The sequence below is a fragment of the Echeneis naucrates genome, chromosome 13 (assembly GCF_900963305.1).
Source record: "Echeneis naucrates chromosome 13, fEcheNa1.1, whole genome shotgun sequence".
Lineage (NCBI taxonomy): Eukaryota > Metazoa > Chordata > Actinopteri > Carangiformes > Echeneidae > Echeneis > Echeneis naucrates.
In genome coordinates, this window is record NC_042523.1 from 24,338,888 (window position 1) to 24,358,517 (window position 19,630).

The 19,630-nt window shown below is 43.5% G+C and overlaps 1 protein-coding gene across 1 annotated transcript in view; it reads left to right on the forward strand.

Annotated features, from left to right (window-relative positions):
• The window catches only part of sez6b (seizure related 6 homolog b), a 100,095-nt gene that overhangs the window by 57,210 nt on the left and 23,255 nt on the right, over positions 1 to 19,630 (forward strand). The window contains exon 4 of the mRNA XM_029517466.1: positions 10,645 to 10,834. Within this exon, the coding sequence (XP_029373326.1) occupies positions 10,645 to 10,834 (190 nt within the window). The remainder of the gene's footprint in view (positions 1 to 10,644; positions 10,835 to 19,630) is intronic.

Genomic DNA, 19,630 nt, shown 5'->3' on the forward strand with positions numbered 1-19,630 from the left:
GACAGCAGTTTAATGAAACAACCTCCGATTCTTCAGCTACTGACCAGGAACCAGCCTGACCAAGAGTCGAGCTCCCTCTCTCCCGGATATCGCCTCGGATTTTTCTGTTTGTCAGAAGAGATGGGATGTTCCTGAAGCCAAATCAGAACACACACATTATACATACACTTCTTTACCTGATATGACATACATCATACAAACATGAGTTTGTTTTTACGCTGTGACGCCACATGATTTAATCCAGAACAACCTTTAACCGTCACTATTAAACATTCAACACACAACACAGATATGAAAGCACTTAAATAAAAAAAATGAAAAGACTTCTTGTGGTCGTGTTACAAAGAGCACACACTGAACATTATGTTTGCATGTGATGTCGTGATGAATATAAGAATAAGTACAATTAAATGAACGTATCGTGAAATAAGGTTGTGCAACACAATGCTATAATTATTTTAAAAATTGTAGGAAGTGACAGCAAAAACCCTGAAAATGACAGCTGATCAGAAAATTCTACTTCTCTGTTCATTCAAATGTCCCCCTTTTGCACGTGCTCTCAGCCATTCTCCACTTGGCTGCAGTAATATGTTCCTGTTTTGTGGTGAGAATTAAATGTGAATGATGTGTGAGCCTCTTCAGGACGAGCAGATATCACTGACGGCGTTTCTGTATGCTGCAACGTCGTCCTCAGAAAAACCAGCAAAGACCCCAGAGCAGTGCAATTACTGGATTTCCATGTGAAGCCTCGCTTAGCCTCACATCACTGCGGGGGGGGCAGAGAAACATGGAGTCTCACTTAATTTGGCAACAGGGGAGTTGTGAACGCATCATCTGGCTGTGATTGTTCCCACCGCCGTCAACCTGGGCGATGGCGTGAAGAACATGCAGTGACACTGATTGGGCTTGTTCTCCGACGTTCTGCAGAAAGAAACACCAAGCGGAACAAAAACCAAACTGGCTGCTGTATTTTCATCAGACGGGACATTTCTGGGGCGACAATGACCAGCGATGGATGGAAGGTCAGACTAACAAGCACATGATATCCACTGAGCATTCAAACTGCAGCAGCAGCAGCAACATCCTGGATAACAAGTTACAGCAGCGACACCGGACACCTTGTTATTACAAATACACAACAACAAGGAGAAGCAGAGACAAACAAATGCCTCAGTCTGTGCTGTTTGATTGACAGACTGGACCATCCAATCAGGATGGAGTTCAGATCAGGGTAGAGCGGCAGCTCGCAGACTGACGGTTGGCGTCATGGAGGAACTTTCTGTGAGTCCGGTTCTTTCACTGAAACACAAAATGATCCGAAGACATTTCTGTCATTTGTCCTTTTGAATTGTTTGTATCCAGGTTTTTGTTTTCTCCAAAGAGAGAAAGTCCAAACTCTCACAGAATAAATCACACTTAACCTTAGAAAGCTTGAAATACAGATTGGACAGTGAAATAATTGGACGCTTGCCCTCGTGGAACAAACCACCAGCGAAACAGCAGCCTGCGAGGTAAATGCAAAAGATTTCAGTTTTTAATCAGGAGAAGCAGCTCTGGGGTCTCCGGCTTTGGTAGAACGGAGCCTCAGGACCGGACTGAGCTGTAAGCACAGATCTTCAGACGTTGGCCTCTACTCCACACAGCATAGAAGTACAAGTGTGTTCCTATCAGGAAGCACTTAGCTGCAGAGTGAATGGTGAAGGACGCCGGTCTTCTCGCTCGCTCGCTCCTTCTGCCCTCAGCGCCACCTTTTTGTAAGCGCCCATTGTTGGCTGAGGATTTCAGGCATGTGTTTGTGGCTGAGTTAGGCCTTTTAAATGTGCACTGTGCAGCGCTGCACTTTAGAAATTCTCTCCACTGAGGCTTTTTCTGATGTGGGTGTTTTTTATTCTGCTTTAGGTGAGCCACGCTTGATGGGTCAGCTATCAGCTCTCTGCAGCCCTGCTCACAAGGCTTTTGATTCACGCACACACACACACACAAATGCGTTTATAAATGCATGTGCAGCACACACCTTTACACACAGTCTGCTTCTTCGTGCCCTTGACTTTGTATTTTTGCTTTGGTAAAAACTCCAGCCAGCTCGGTCCAAAGCTGCCTTTAAATCCTTCACGCATAAAATATAAACTGTCTCAGTGGCAGAATTATCATTAACGCGACGATCTCTGTTAATTATCATTGACAGAGATCGTCATCTCCCTGAAAAGTGTCTGTTTGAGGTCAGCTGACATCTGAATGTACAAAACTTTTCTAACTCATGACAAATACCTCAATAAAACCTGTTGAGCCACCACCTGCTTTCAGACCGTAATCTTTCAGCCAACACTCTGTTGGTTTGCTGATTCATCAGTCTTCAACACGACCTGATGTTGGACGAGGTCACGGTCAAACAAAGAACTTTATTTAAAATTCTGAAAACCACAAGAAGAAAAAAAAACCCACCACATTAAGATAATCCTCTGCTTTACACATTTCATCTATTTATCAGAGAGTTGCTTTGTTTCATGAATTACTTATTAATACAATAAATATTTTACGTCTGCAATATAATTATTGAATTTAGAAACTCTGCTCTGATACTTATTATTATCGCTTTGTCCTTGATGTTTTTCTTATTCATTCACTGAAATAAAAATAAAAAAATCCAACTTCTGAAATGAATGATAATTTGGGAGCCCATCTGGTGGAACAGTAGACTCAGAAATGTAATCTTCTTCTCTCTGTGATGATGCTCATTCCACCTGAGACGTAAGGATCCATTTGGAAAGACAATTACCAGTGCTTGGTTTACTCTGAATATTGCTTCTACCTCCAGTCTCATTCCCAGTTTGGCTCCAGGAACAGTCCTGGTGTTATCATCACCATCACCGAGTTTCTCAGGTCTGCTTGATATTGATACCCCAGAGTCCAATTTCTGCATGCAGCTCTCTGGAAGGAAAATACATATTTTACTTTGCTCCATGTAATTTATTCTCTTCAGCACCATTTCCAATGACAAACGGACCTGAGAATGTAGATCCCATCCTGTTGTCCACACAAACGGCTCACTGCAGTGCATCTTAATCTACTTTTTATTTACACCTTCACCCTCACCTTTCTTGCTCATCATTTCTTTTTGCACCTTTTTTTCCCAGCTTGTGCTCTCATCTTATATTTGTTTCTTGTTTTTTTGTTTTTGTTTTTTCCCCTCCCGTTCAGGCTTACTGGATAAAACCAATTTTCTGACAGACATGTGGGGATTGTGGTAATAATGAAACAGCGATAGGTGAGGTGAATGCTAAAACAACATAAGTGCGTGAGTGAATTTTCTTGTGCCTGGTTACGATATTTTTTCCTCTGCTGGTGAGTTGAGGATGTTGAACCGGGCGCGGCTCTTTATAAAGTACATTTAACATTTACATCAAATATATATCAGAAATATAAACAAGTTTCCAGCCCTGCGACGTTTACTGTGCCAGATCTTTACTACTGACCACCAGGGGGCCACTCCGCTCCTGTCAGGATGCATTGATGTCTATAGGAAAATGTCCCTCCTCCTCCCTGATGAGTTTATGGTCTCAGTCCTCGACATGATGTTCATTTGTTTAATTAGAGGAAAATAGACCAGAAAGCAGGGGATTGGTTTGGGGGCGGGGCTACTGTTTGACTGACAGACTGCGCCACCCTATCAGGACAGGGCACAGAGTAGGTCAGCTCCACCTTCTCATCCTGATTTGGAATCATCAGACATCCTGAACGTGTCGCAGGTTATTATAGAAAGGTTAGGCTTTTTTGTTGATCATGAATGCAGCTCAGTGAAGCTGCTGACCTTCAGCGGGCTGCTGCGTTCAGACGACCTTCTGCCCACCTGCATTCATGCTGCCATTTGCACTACCCAGAGCCCATTTTTTTTACAAATACTCCTAGTTTGTTACTACTTTATTGTAAATGCTGTGCTACCGCAGTTTCATTGTACGTGCTACAAGGACAATAAAGAGATTCTGATTCTGAAACAACGATTATCTGGCCGTCCTGAGGGGGGCGGAGTCATAGAAAAAAGAAACAGGACCCTTCTCGCCTGCTTGTTGTGCCACCACGTGCAATTTCCCTTCAAAGAGCCGGACTAATCTCAAGCTCCTCTTCTTTGTGTTTGTAGCTGAAGAGAGAAAGAGGACTGCAGGGCATCTCAAGGACGGAGCTGTGAAAGAAGGCCGAACAGTGTTTTGCTCTGCTTTTCCTTTCATTGCAGAAAGAAAACCATATTCATCTCACGTGGTCTGCGTTGAAACTCTGTCAGCTTTTATACCAAACAACTTGTTTAACTGCGGAGCCCTCACGACATGAAGCTCTTCAGAGCACAACCCTGTGAGGAGACGATGTCCTCATTTCATTCTGAGGAATCATTCAGGTCTTTCTCGGCCTGCAGGTCACGGTCAGTGAGGAGATTTCATTAATGCTGCAGCATTTTAGAAACCACTCCACTACAGTCCGTATGTGATATTCTTATTCTGACTTAGATTTAAGTGTAGGGCTAATTATTAGCGATAACTTTTAGACTTGTTATATTCTAAGTACAAATTTCGTTTCATGCATAAATATGTGCAAAAAAACTAATCTTTAACCTTCAACCTTGAAAGAAGTGGCTTGTTCAATGTCTTTGATGATTATATTCTACGCAGGCGACACTCACTTCCACATATCTGACTGGACGGTCGTAATTATTCTACATATTATTGTAATTATACTGTTTCTAATGCAGAAATGTTGATGGAGAGAAGGATGAAGGATGATGTTGACATTTTCAGCAGACTTTGTCCTTTCAATCAAAAAACTCAGAATTAATGTAAAATAAACTGAAATTGAGCACTCAGGTATCAATCAAACCTCTAAAGCAGCTTCTTCTTTTTCTTCATTTATCGCTAAGTTGACATTGTGGACGAAAACATTATTCGTCAGTTTACTCTTCCTGCTTTAATATCGCTAACGATGCATCCCGTTTGCCACCTGCCTGTTTGTTTGCATAATACTGACAGCCATTAAATGAGAGTGAAATTAGAACTTCTTGATCACGTTTTGTGCCCACATACTGTTACATGGCGCCGTTTGATTGAGAGTAGATGCACAGGAAATTAGAATTTAATAGTTTGTCTGGTGGCTGACGGATCTCAGCAGTGAACAGATGTTTTCTCAATACAGTTTTGTTAAACTCGTAGGTCCGGCAGAGAAACAATGCACAGAGGTCATCAGTTTTCATTTTACTTTTTACCCTCGCAGTGCCAGCACTTTATAAAGAAGATTCATAATGACAAAATCTGGCTAAGTTAAATGATAAGTATGACATAACCCCTTTAGGTTTTACTTCAGGAGTCTGGGACCAGCGACCAAACAACTCACCCATTCAGTATCATGAAAATATCATTAAATCCTGATTTGACAGAAAAACTTTGGGCCTCAGACTGAACCAACACTGACAGTAAAAACCAACTGAGTCTTTAAAACTTATTAAAATCTTTTGCTGAATTATCTAGAACACAGAAATGTCTGCTGTGATGATAAACTAATGAACATCAGGAGAAAGTATGAGTAGGTGGAAGGTAAATGTGGATTAGTGAACATCTGGACACGTTAACAGTCTCATCTCTGTCTGTTCATTCTCACTGAAACATTCATTCGTCTCCGTCTGAAGAACTGGGACAGCACTTTAATCTATTGCATCAATCACTGTTGGGGAAAATGATGAAAAAGAGATCTAATGCTCTTAATTTGAAAATTTGATTCATTATTGAAAACGGCTGCACAGCCCACAAAAGTCAGGTAGCTGCTTTTTGTGCCTTCAAAGGAAGTTTTTTGTCATAAAAACACCAACATCTTATTTTGTGTGTGTATGAACTTATGATGGATTAATGTGGTTGATCAGCTGAACAGACTGGACTCCAACATCTCCAACTCAACTGTTGGAGGCAGATTTTTCAGCCTTGGAGGTGAAAGCCGTGAAACCAGCAGCATTAGTCACCTCTCCGCTGACCTGGACTCAGTAAAACAGCTGGAGGAGGACGGTGTGTGCTTAATAAATCTAAATATATCCATAGACACTTACATCCTTGATGGCCAGAGCCAATCACGTCTGACTCTTGGCGAGAGGTGGACCACGCCCATCCTGAGGACGGGCCGCCAATCAATCAGACCAGACGGTTTGCCGACCAGCATCAGCGTGGTCAGGTCGTATCAGGATTATTAGTCTGGCTTCAGTTTAAACCAGAGAGGAGAGACCAACCTGGGTCTTCTTCATCATCATCCTCTTCCTCGGTGGCTTTGGCAGGCGGTGCCGCTGTAACCCATCTCTCCGCTGTGACCCAGTTCTCCTGCTGGAACAGATGCTCCCTCGACAACGACATCATTTACTCACCTCCCTCTTAATTACCGCCGTTAATTAGCAGACACACAATCACAGCTCGTTATATGAACTCGCATGAACCATACTGTATATGTGATATGTGATATTAATTGAATATATGATGCATTTAAGCGGCGGCTTCAGCTTCAGCGGTAATTATGGATGAAAGAGAAGGTGTGATGTTTGGAGGGAGAGGTGAAAAGTCTTCTTCTTCTTCTCCTCTCGCTCTCTTTTTTTTTTTTTGCATGCCACCAAAGAAGAAGAAGATCAAGTCTCAGTGGAGAACAGAAGAACATATAACACAGAAACACAGTCGACGACGTTTACATGAGTCTGCGTTCCACTGGATCCCCCCCTCGTTCATTCCTCTCTCCGTCTCTGCACACACACACACTTTGATCCATTAGTCAACGCCATATCCCAGGGTTCCATCTGTCCCTGTTTTGCTCTCATCCTCCATGCTGTCCCCCACAGTTGTCAGCTTATACTTAATGAGGGAGTGTCAGTTGAATTATTCAGCTGTCATTTGTTGCTTTTATAAAGTAAATGCATGTCAGGAAGACTTTTCTTTGAATGCCGCCTCGCTCAGTGTTCTCTTTGTTTTGAGGATTTCGTTTTTCCGGATATAAATGTGACAGATGATGGATTAAAGAGGTCGACCGGAGGTGGATGGTGGAAAACGTACAAAAGACGATGTCAAACCAAAGTCCTGGTCCAAATCCAAAGTCTGGTCATTGGATGGGAACCTGAAGACGGTGGCTTCAGTTCAATTTAAAAAAATGTCTTCTGTGAAAATCAGACCAGACCAGGTTGGGGCCTAAATATAAGTATAAACAGCCGATACTTTGTAAAGGGAAGAGATGGAGTTCTAATCAGCTGACGTTCTGTACTGAGATGGCTAATATGTTCAATATGACACCTGATGAACGTCAGCTGTTAACTGACATTTAACTCTGCTCGTGTTTCCTCGGTTCAGCATCTGAAAACACCCACTTAACTTGTGTGTGTTTCACCGCTTTTGTTCTGGTTGCTTCTGCTCTTATTTGTGGTGAAGCTAATGCACTGAGGATCAACGGAGGAAAATGGAATTGACAATCGCAGAAGGCGAGTCAAGGGCTGCGTAGTATCGGCAGATGTGTCGACGACGATCAGCTCGCTAATCACGACGTGATCGCAGAACAAAAAAAAAAAAAAGCTCAGCTGCTGCTGCAGCTTTTCCTCAGATATCTCAAGTAAGCAAATAAGCGCTGCCAGATTTCAAAGTGCGACGCAATCCATTATGCTGTCAGAGTAATAACTCTTTCTCCTGACTGGGGGGAACACCCCTCATGATTATGTTTGTGAGGTGCAGCCATACAGAGGCTGGACTGACGCCAGGGCAAATTGGATTATGTCTCCCAGTGTTCTCTCAAGTGTTTTATTATCCCTGAGCTGAAGGCATAATGTGATTACTTGGTGATGCCCTTTGTTCAGTGATTCACTATTATCCTGATGCAGTGTCCACAAGTTCATTAACAACACATTATGACTTGTTATACACATGGCAGTGCGGTGCAGTGCGAGCCAGTCATGTTAGGCTCCAACTGTACGTGGGCTGGAAGTAAAACTTCTCTTAAAACAAGCTCACTGTAATTGAATAATGGATCGAACGTACAGAGAATTATGTAAGTGGCATTAAGCGGCCGCTGACATCAATCCCTCCCTCGTTTTCTGCTTTAAATCAGGATGACTCTGAAGCAAAGTGAGGGCCGTGCTGTGGTAACGAGTTTAAGTGGAAAATGTTAACTTAAAGTCCGTTTAATCAGCTCTGTTTTCCCACAGCTTTCAATCAGCTAATGGTCTTCACCCATGGCTGGAGTCAGAGAAGTCTGGGTATGTTTTTATTCAGGTTGTGCTGCCGAGTCTGAACGATCTGAGGATCAGTTTTTAGGGGTTAAAGGTCAGCTGGAATCAACATTTCAGGAAACATCCAATTAACCCGACGAGGGAATCAAACGGTGCCATCAGTGGACTTTATTTTATCAGCCTTGACTTGACTGAGGGAATCTGACGCCCCCTCCCTCTCGCTGGTCTGCATTTGAAAACATCCCCGCAGAACAATTTTCCTTAAGTGCGTGAGAAGCCGAGTCTAAAACACATTGATCCAAAGCACAAAAGGTGTCATCTCATTTCACAGAAAAGGAAGGAATCATGTGCAGGACGTGCTTCCTAAACAGGACGGTGAGTTGTTACTTTAGATGCGGCGCGGCAGAGGTCACTCTTTCCCTGCTTCGGCTGAACTGTGATAAAAGCCTGCAGTGCTTTTCTGCATAATATTGAAGCTCAATAGAAATAAAGTGGGGAATGAAAATACCCAGTTTGATGTGTGGCCTCCGTTTAAACCTACATGCATTAAATAAGTGGAGCCTCTTGTTGAGTTGTCAGCTCTCTAAAGACCAAACACAGCGTCAGCAGCTAAAGGTCATCCTGCTGTGGTAACATTTGACATCTTGATTTTCCACATATAACCTCCTTTTAAAGGGTAACAGTTGTCATCTTCACAACTCTCACCAACGCGTACAAATGACACACCCGACGTCACTAAAACCTGCTGCATCTCTGCAGAGAGGTTTCATACCGACGCTTCGAATTTCAGTCATTCAAGTCGGATTCTTTCTGAAGAGGAAAAGATGAGTGTGTGCCAGCTACACCCAGAAAGGAAGCAAACAACGTCGTCAGCTGTGTTCGCAAACTGCCGTCAGGACTTCTGATGCTTTGTGATGTCACTGCCCTCAGCCACCATCCAATCACGTCCTGTCGGTGGAGAAACGGCGCCTCACGCTTCTTCTCACAGGAGAGCCGTGGATAAATCTCCCGGACTGCTGGGAAGAGACGGCGTTGATACGATCTGGGGACGACCACGTGAAGACGAGACGCCTCCTTCCTCTTAACATCTCAACGGAGACACTCCTGCTGTGATAAAAGCAGATAAAAACAACATTTCTGGGCAGATGTGCCGTCAGAAGAGAAGACGAGCTGACAATTATCGGGCCTATCTGCTGTGTAATCACTGAGCTCCACGTCATCCTCCAGCTTTTCTCACTGCTCATTTGTGTTTAGGTGTCGTGGAAAGCAGACTGCACACGCCGCCTCTTATGATACACACAGATGTGCTCATGATAAAATGCAGACGGTGCTTGACTCAGTCAGTCTCTCACTTTCCGAGAGCGTTTGTTTTTCTTTTTTCCACCCAAACATTAAACATGCAAGTTTAAGTACGAAGTCCTCCATCAATGTGAATGCAGGCAGCTTCAGATTAAGGCCGATGTTCTTCGCCCCAAAGCCTTTGTATGATCTGATCTGAAATTGGAAAACGGGCTGCTGACGATGACTTGGCCTCAGTAATGGCCGCCACACTGATGGATAAACTTGATGCTTCTTTTGAAACGACTTCAAATAATCAGCTGCTGCTGCTAAGTGTCTTCAATGTTAATGGGCCTGATTGTCAATTCATATTATGTAAATCAATAAATTTGCGTTTCATTTATATTTGCATGTCTGCAGCAGTTTGTTGTTGTTGTTTGATCACTTTTGGGGTTTTTTCTAGCACAACCCAGAGTGAGTGCCGTGAGAAAAAAACTAATTATTTGATTTACTGATTTATTACTATTTAATTTACTGGTCAGGGAATTTGAGTCTTTTTACGTGCTCTCAATTAACTCACACAGGAGAAGGAAGAAATGTGCACAAAACAGAAACAGACCTGAATTCAATATTTTTTCTTTGAGCCTTCTTCAGTGTTTAAAGATAATATCAGACTTTAACATGTTGAGTTGTTTCCATCAGACTAATCTTTGATTTTATTTCTTATTTTCCTCCTTTTATGCCTTTTATTAGAGAGAGAGAGCGTTCTGATCACTAAGAAATCAGGGATTTTAATAATAGTAACGTCGATGATATCCTCAATGCTTTCTGTGTGTTCTGAAGATGACAGATTTGGATAAAATGTCCCTTTTGTAATTGACTAAATTTGGTCGTCAGCCATCTTGTTTGTTTAAAACAGATTTGGAGCTGGAGTTGGTCGATAGTCAACATTTTAGCTTTTGGGATCGTTTGTGACGTCAGGAGCTCTGTCTTCTGTTATTGTGTTGAAAGAGACATCTAGAGGCAGGAAGGTGCTTCATCTAGTCACAGATCAAAATCTCAGCAGATGAGATTTCAGGTTCAGGTTCAGGTTCCAGGACCTCCAGCTGCTGCAGCTTGTTTTTTAACTTAACTTTGTTTTCTTTCAGGTGATGAATGTGAATCTCTCTGAGGGTGATAAGGTGGTGTTCGAAGACGTGGGCCACCGGGAGAACACCATGCTGGCCAACGAGTCCATCCTGGTGAGAGGCCTGGTCGTACGGAGCCACAGCAACCAGATCTCCATCCGCTTCCACAGCCCGAGGTCTCGGACCGGATCCGTGCTGCTCAGATACCAATGTAAGTCCAACGCCAATCAGAATGTATATCTGCTGCGCTGAAACCTTGACGGTCAGAAATAATGATTTGCTATTGATGGCTGTATGATGCTAAGTTTGGAATTGTTGTTATCATAAGCAGAAACATCTCAAACATGTTTCAGGTCAGAAGGTTTGAAATCGTATTTTCAAATCAGTAAGAAGAGAACATAAGTTAGTTTTCTTTATTTCTGAAGGAAATCTGTCGGACGTGCTGACTTGGCATCATCAGGAGGATCCATCCAGTCTGCCTAAATAATCAGTGTAGTTCATTTCATTTTTTCCCCCACAAAATCGTACTTTGTGCATTTTTTATTCATACTTGTGTTTTGTTTTTTTGTGTGTGTGTGTGTTAATCATGAGTTAACACACAAACAGCTGATATTTCTCGATGTGATCGCAGCGACTGTCAGTCTGTCATCACGTCGGCTCTGATGAGACTGAGATCTGTTTGTTGGTTTTCTGTCACGGCTCCTGTTGAAGCTGAATGTGAGAAATACAAGCCCAGTTTCAGATTGTGCTGTCAGACCGTTTGGCTTTGTGTAATTGTTGTGTTGATCTTGACGGAGCCCTTCAGTGATGTTTGCAGGACGCTTCACTCGTGCTGATTGTTTGTTTTTTGATCCGCTCTGCAGCTCGTACACGTAAGACGAGCAGACACATGACGTGCGGTTGCCATTGATGCTCTCACACCTGTGTCATCCAGGTATAATGTCTAATTAATCAGTGAACATCCCATCATGCTTTGCAGCAGCTATAAAAAGTGGGTTGATGGATGAAGCAGGAGCTTCAGTCACTGAGATGCTAAAGGAGGAGATGGGAAGCGGCTCCGACTCGGAGCTGAGACAGACCTGGAGGTGGAAGCAGGACCTGAAAAGAACCTGCAGCACAACAATAACAGACATGAAATGATGTGCACAGCCGTGACAGATTTATTTTACAGGTTTAATCAGAGAACTCTGGAATAATTAAAATCATCACAAGGGTCACTTCCTAAGGACTAAAGAGAAATAAATATCGGAGTGTCTTGCCTGAAGAAACTGATCAGAAACAGGATCTGGTCTTTGAGGGGGATCACGTCTTAACAGCGGTCCTCAAGTATCCGTCCAACCATCAAACACTTTGAGGTTGCTTGTCGTGATCGTGCTTCAAAGAGCAGTGAGATGTTTTGACCTCACTTCTGTGATTCCAGAGTGAAACTACAGAAAGCGTCTCCCAATTAGTTTCAGGTCACGATCCGTGTTTGATCTTTCAGCTGAATTGATTGAAACGGATGCAGCATGTGAATGACCGTCAGCGTACGAACCCGAACACCCGGAGTCATGAAGGTTAACGAGAAACAGACGAATAACAGCGCCGGGAAACGTCCCAGTTGGTTGTCAGAGGTGGAGTACGCAACTTTCCTACCCGACTAAAAGTACAGATACTCTGATACAAGTGAAGGTAGCTTAGACAAAACACTACTTAAGTACTACTTACTCAGGAAACACTGTTAAAGAGGTGCTATGAGAACCGGTCCAGTCTCTAGGGGGTTCTGGTCTGGTCCACTTTTCTTTGCCTAGTCCATCACTCCTTCACGTTCAGGTGGGAATCGAACCTACAACCTTCGAAGTACAAGGCAACATTCCTAACCACTGCGTCACCGTGCTGCTCAAAGTAAACAGCAGAAAAGTGGTGGATCAGCAGCCTCCATCTGTTTCTCTCTGTTATTAATCTGTTATTAATCTGTGTTGGCCCTCTGCCTTGTGCTGAGAGAATTGAAGGTTTGATATGAATTTGAAGATAATTTGACTCTTTCTTTGTCAGCAGGTACCTTAAAAGTCGCCAGCCAGTGTAAGCACTGCTGACATTTCTATGAGTCTCAGTGTGTTTTGTTACAGTGAATTAAAGGAAGGTGAGAAAACTATTTTCAGCCAGTTGTTCTCTGAATTTTGGGCATTTTCATTAAAATATGTTGTTTCCTAACTACAGAAAGAACAAGCTGCTGTGCTGCTGTTGTTTTTTTGTTTTTGTTAAAATAAGTGTTAAAAGGTTCTTTATCCTTTTACAGAGTTTGGTCAGTAACATGTCACAGTTCTTAAACATTTCTCTAACTGAATATGAAGCGAGGTGACTGCCTCACCATCCCCTGATTGTGTAACCACGTGAATAATGAACAAAAGACACGAAGGGCCGTAGTTATGAGGGAACATTTGCGACAGCCGTGAACGAATCAGTGGCGTCATGTGGCCGGTGAACAACACACCCAGAACCGAAGACCCCGTTTTATGAATCAGAACATGCAGCATGAACGAATCTGAGTCTGTGGAAGGAAAACCCGATTCATGCAAAATGAACGACACATCACGAGCTCTGCTTCACATCCTGCGACGTGTTGTTCGCACTAACAACAAACATTTGAACTGTTTCGTCCATTCTTTATCTCATCCACACGTACGGCAACACGGCTGAGACAAACCATACGTGAATCAGCAGAAAGTTTATTTTCTCAGCTGATGTAAGTGCAGAAGTCGAGCGTAACGAGAGCATCAGTAGAAATGTAGAGGAGGACAAAGGACAATATTTGTCCTTCAAATGTATCTCCCAAAAATAATATCCAACGTACACAAGTACAGAGACTCAGAAACTTTACTGTCCACCCTGCTGCAGCTGCGGAGGACTATTCTGGTGTCTTTCTGTCGTTAACATATCGGTTTATATCGGAGAGATTCTTCTTTGCATGTTTCTGCCAGATCGTCCTGCTGGATCAGCGAAAAAGGCCCATCCTGTAAACGGCACACACAGTAAGTGTCCACTGTTCGGAGGCTCTTGGGAAGTTTCACTAGCTTCCCCAGACATAATGAGGAAGAATAGAAGCAGGACCTTTAAAATCTGTAATCGGCACTGACCCGTGCGTCCCAGAACACATCCGTTTTTTCTGCTCTGCCTGGAAACGCTGAAACAAAGGTGACTGATCAATACGCTGGATCGCTGCGGCTCGAGCAGTAAAGAAGCGCGTGTGTTGGCTGAGATAGGATTCATCACGCTGAGTTGCTGGTGCCACTTATTGTTCCCGGGAAATAAAAAGGAAAGCAGAGACCAGGCGGCGGCGGACGAGAGCGACAGCTTTGTGACTGCTTCAATGGATTCGTGGTTGAACGTGCACATATGTTATAAATGACATGCACATAGATATTCTGACCGCATCCAGAGCCAATTCTGCTCTTATCAGGAAGCTGCTGTACGGCAGCCGTCACGGAAATCCAATTTAGGAGTGTCACTTTTCACTTTTCAGCTTTTCCACCACTTTCCAATCTCCCAAAATATCGAACTTTTTTCCGTTTTTGTGTCGGTGGGTGGGGTTTACTGTCAGGTGACCTCCAAAGGAGGAAGGGTGCATCGCCACTGGTTGTAAGAAGTCAGACTGTATTGAAGTCTATGGGAAAATGTCCCTCCTCCTCCTCAGTCAACGTTTTCCTGATGAGTTCATGGTCTCAGTCTGAAATACAACATGATGTTCATTTTTTAAAATGAGAACACAAAAAGAGGGACGACTTGATGAAGAAGTCAAGATGGCTGATGGTTAAATTACCAATCAAAGCGAATGCTCAGACATGAAATATCTGCCTGACTCAGAGGTGTCGGTGTCTCCGTCTGGAACAAGCAGGCAGCTTTCATTTCAACAGAACACAGTGAATGTAGATGTAAAGTGAATTTAAGAGCTGCATGCTTCATCTAATCACTTGATTGAAAACAATGATTGTACTCCTCCATGTGACTCCGGCATTACTGCAGCGTCGCCACGATATTCAGCTAAATGTTGAGCAGCGACTGGGCCGGCTCATTCTGCAGCTTAGATAATTATAAATCATTGACATGGTGACAAATTAATTTGAAAGGGCATGTATCTAATATTCTTTTAGTCATTATGAAGATGTAATTGCAACAGGATTCTTCCATTAATTAATTATGGGGGAAGTCAAATTGTGTGTTTTTTTTTTTTTTTTTCCTGGCTGCATCAAATTACTGCCATATCAGAAATTAGCATGAATCACACACGGCACGTACGAAGAGGCGGGTATTCATTTGAGTCTGTCAAGCATAAAAAAGACATGGGGTGACAATTACACAGCCTTCAGCTACACAGTGTGTTTGTATCACTCACAATATCCAGACTTTTTGACTAAACTTTTGTGTGTGTGTGGAAGTCGGGGTGCCATTTAATGGGCCGTGGCTTATACTCTACTAAAGTTGATGAGCTTTTGTAAATCTGATAAATTGGGAATTATCAGGAAACTAGAAGTTTACCAGCCTCCTGTTTTTATTTTTAAACTGCCTGAAATTATGTCTTCAGATGAAATAAAGATTAGAATCAGATATTATTATAATCTGGCATAGAAGGAGTGACTCTGGACTCAAGACACCTTTTAGCTCTAGTTTGGTCTCCATACACCCAGATCTGAATCCAGTCCAGCATCTTTGGGATGAGCTGTTCCTCCTTCTGGACCAGCTGGTCTGATCTGTGACGGTGGAGTCGGCAGCCCTGAAGAGATCAAAAAGATTTTTTTAAGATGCTTAAAAAGATGCCAAAGAAAGTGTTTCTGTCACTTGGACCTGAGCGGGCCGACTCCCTTCAGGCGCACGTAAAAAAAGAGCCAAAGAGCATGATGATGAAACGGAGCTCTTCCTGATGGTTAATTAATTGGTAGGCAGCAGGAAGACGAGGGGTGACAGCAGTCACGACGCTGCTGTTATTTATAGGCTGTCTGTTTTAGCATCTGCTGCGTGACAAGTCTGTGATTTCCACAGCTGCTGTTATCACAGTAAAATCGAACATGTACTGGCTTTACTGGAGAGACCGCGTGGCCACATTCCTTTTCTGCTCCCTGTTATGTTGATCAAACAGATCATTTTCCTGCTTAAAAAGAACAGCGAGAAGGTTCTGGTTCAGTTTTCCCACCAGATCGGACTCTGTGAGGGTTCAGGTCCGGACTTTGGGCGACCCACAGATGAGACGTCCCCGGTGATGAAGTGTTGGATCTTTCTTTGCTGAGCTGGAAAACCTAAAACTATTAAAAATGGTTCATAACCAATTTCAACAGATCTGTCCAGCGCCACGATCCACTGCTTTTGATATTTAATACATCTGCAAGTAAAGCAAAGAACAAAACTCTAATAGTTTGTTTTCACTTTGCCATTATGGATGGTCAAGTCCACACTTGCAGAAAGAAATTGCTATTAAATCTGCGACGCAATGAAGTGCAGAAAGCGTGAAAAGGACCGAAGACTTTCTGAAGATGTCACAGTATAAATAGTTTTCTCACCAACGCCCCTTCACGCTGCATAATACGATTATTTTGGACAGAATTCATCCTTGTCATCATTGTCCTCCTTTCCAGCTCTGATTCAGATGAGCTGTCACGCCACTAAAATTATGACGAATCTCTCAGAAGAAGGATGTTTCCCTTTGCTCCCTTGAAAAGACAAATTCCTACTTTGAATGTAGGTCAGCTGCCTTTTTCTGCCCGTGGTCCAGATGGGCCTTATTATCATGATCACTGCTGTACCTAAATCCCGATCAGCTGCCTTCTGTCCGCTCAGTAAATAAACCCTCGCTGCTCACAGACTCCACGGCCCGATCCGACACGGCAGAGGTTGTGACATTGTGTGAAATTGAGTCTCATCACTGAAGGATATTTCCCACCCACAGTGTCCTGTCTCGTACAATCCTGTCACGCCCAATTATTTTCAATGAGCTTCGATGAGCGAGGCACGAATGAATCCACTCTGTCAGGTCCTTTATTGACGTCCGGACACGGAGAGAGATGGTTCTGGGTTTTATTGGTCCATGTAAAATGCTGCACCGCTAATAGACCATTTGTCTCTGCTAGCAAGAGGAAACTTCACTGTGGCATGAAACAGAACATCTGCAGGGAAGTCTGGACTCAGCAGACTGGAGGTTTACAAGCTGGAGCTGATTTCAGGAGAAAGAGAGAAGATTTAAATTTAGCATGTAGCTGAATTAAACTTTCGTGTGTCAGAGAAACAGGTAGTGTTGATGGTGTTGATTAAAGGGGCGTGTCTATCAAATTAAAGGTCTCAAAAGGGGCAAAAAATATTCAACATTGTCATTTTTTTCTGCAGCTTTTGTTCATTTGGCAGCGCTGATGCAGTTAAATGTCTGATGATGTCACATTTAAATTGGTGAAACTGGGCGGAGCAGTTTGAGTTGGACTCACACAGACCGTGACCCTGAGCTGTGCAGCCGCTGACAGCTGAAACGAGGCAGTCTGGCCTTCAGAGGACCGAAGCGGTGCTCAAACACCTGAGGTCACCAATGAACCGACCCACTGCTCCACCGTGCCCCCTGAAGACACTCCACTTCCTTTAGTTAGTTTGCGGTTTGTAAACTCTGTGCTTCAGTGTTTAAATGGCTAAAATGCATCTGCAGCTTCTCGCAGCTCCTCTGGGACGTTGTTGTTGTTGCGGGTCGGTCTCAGCAGAAGCTGGCAGAGCACCGGTGTAAACTACCTGCTCAGGCAGAGGGAAGGTCAGAGGGAGAGTTATGTGACTGATAACAGCTGCAGCAGCTGTGAACAAAGAGCTCTGCTAAAATGACTTTTTAGCAGCTTCTAATTTGCTGCAGTACTCACCATCCTGCCGTGCTGAAGTGCTTCTCTTTGTTATATAGTTATTAATGAAATGTTGGTAATAAGACGGACCAAATTTCTCTAATCTCTCTCTCTGTGCCCCCCCATCTGCCTCACAGACCTAATTTCCTCTCAATCAGCAGCAAGTATAAATTAGATTCACTGGCCATTTATACACATTTGCATTTCATTTCCTTTCTCATGTCTCATATTTTATGTGCACATGTAGGAACCCGGTCGAATACAACCTGAATTAACCCTGAAGTTCAGTTTCTAGCGATGCTTCTTCACTTTTATCTGCACAGATCCACGGAACAGTTGAAGCTTTACCTGTTAGAGCTGTCAACAGCTGGATCCTAAACCAGGAAGTTAAGTGGAAAAGATTCATCCACCAGAATATTCAGAGGAATTTCCTCTGTTTGAGAAAAAGGAAGGAAGGAAGGTCGAAGGAGGAAGGTCGCAGCACGTTTTAATTAAAATCTCTTGATGAGTTTCACATCTCTCTGATCTAGATCTGACCCCGGTCCTGGACTTCGGTGTTCAGCCGGTCAGAGATTTTAGGCTTACGTTGAAGGCAGGTCCAGTCTTCCCTTCTTCCAAATATTTATCTTTTCTCATATTTTATTTAAAATGTTTTCCTCTCTGTGTATTTGTTGTCTAGACAAAGTTATCGACATGAATAATTTCGTATTCTATCAGTGCAGCAGCAGATATGTCATGCTGACCTGCCCTCCGTTTCAAAGTAACACAATTCATATTTGAATTTTTTCAGTCACTCATATGTACATATCACCATAAAAGCCTTTCGCTGATCGCTGCCTGCGCTTGTAACCTTGACTGCAAATAAAACAAGTGAAGGATTTAATGGCATTTAAAGGAGAGGAGTGGGCGCTCGAAGTGGCACATTTTGCATTGACAATTATAAACCCCCCATATAGACACTTTTCTGTGCACGTGCCACCTGACAAAGTGGGTCGCTCGGGGAAAGTCGGACCACCTTACAGAAGGGCCTTGTTGCTGTGGATTACAGTGCCGGGCTGTTCTCACGGTAAAAGGCTCAAAAACACATGATGCTGAATATTTCAGGTCAGTAATTAGAGGATCGGACCGATCCATACGGAACAAAGCGTGATGAGGAAGGCTCGACGTCAGCTGCTGGGGGAGTCTCCTCAGCTCTGCCTCCACAGGCCCCATATGTCTTCAGACCGGCCATCAGAGGACCACGCATCGTGCTGCTGCTGGGTGATTAAGCTCCAGGTGGGGGGTCCAGTGCTCCGTACCATGTTCAGCTAATTGTGGGGGGGGTGATCCTGCTATAACAGCACGTCCACATCCTGCAGCCACAGGCCCCCGCTGGGCCGAGAGGCTGCTGCAATAAAGCAGAAATAAAATGGATGGCAGTGGAAGAGAAGGAGGCGGCAGGAGCTGTATGCCATCGGCTCAGTGACTTTAAGGGAGAGCTGCAACGTGGATTCCTCTCTACTGGACCCGTCCTGTGTCGACTGTGCAGCTCGGCTCGCCGGTTATTAATCATTGCCGATGGCCTCTTGAGGATGAGGGGAGCTGGGGCTGCAGCACCCAGCGGTTTCTGTCCATCCTCTCAAACTTTGTTTGGTTTTTTTTCTCTCCCAGTAGATCGCAGCCAAAATAGGACGAGATGAAGCAGAAAACAGGGAGAGAATAATTTTTTATGTTATATCAGCTCCTCTGTGGATACACCCAGCCGCTCCGTCATCATTAATGTGATTATTATTCTCCTGCAGCGGTGCATGATTTGACTCAATAGTCGAAAATAGGCAACAAAACTGTAGCTGTGATGGTTCAGAGGTGCTTTTTGGGGCATTATCAAGGTCAAAGTTGGCTTTGCTTTTATTTTTTAGACTTTCATGGAGACACTAAAACAAAGAAAAGTCAATCAGTTGTACTTTTCTGATCTCACATCGATGTGTGTCCTGATCTGATCCGGGCAGCATGAATGTGCTCAGTAAATTCCCGTAGATCTGGATCAATATGGGGGCGGTGGGTTCATCTTTCAGGGGACATGACCATCCATCTCCAGGATATGGATATTTGTTATATTGGAGACCGGTTATGGTTGTAACACTTTTTGCTTCAGCACCCGAAACTCACATTTTTTTTTACTTCAAATG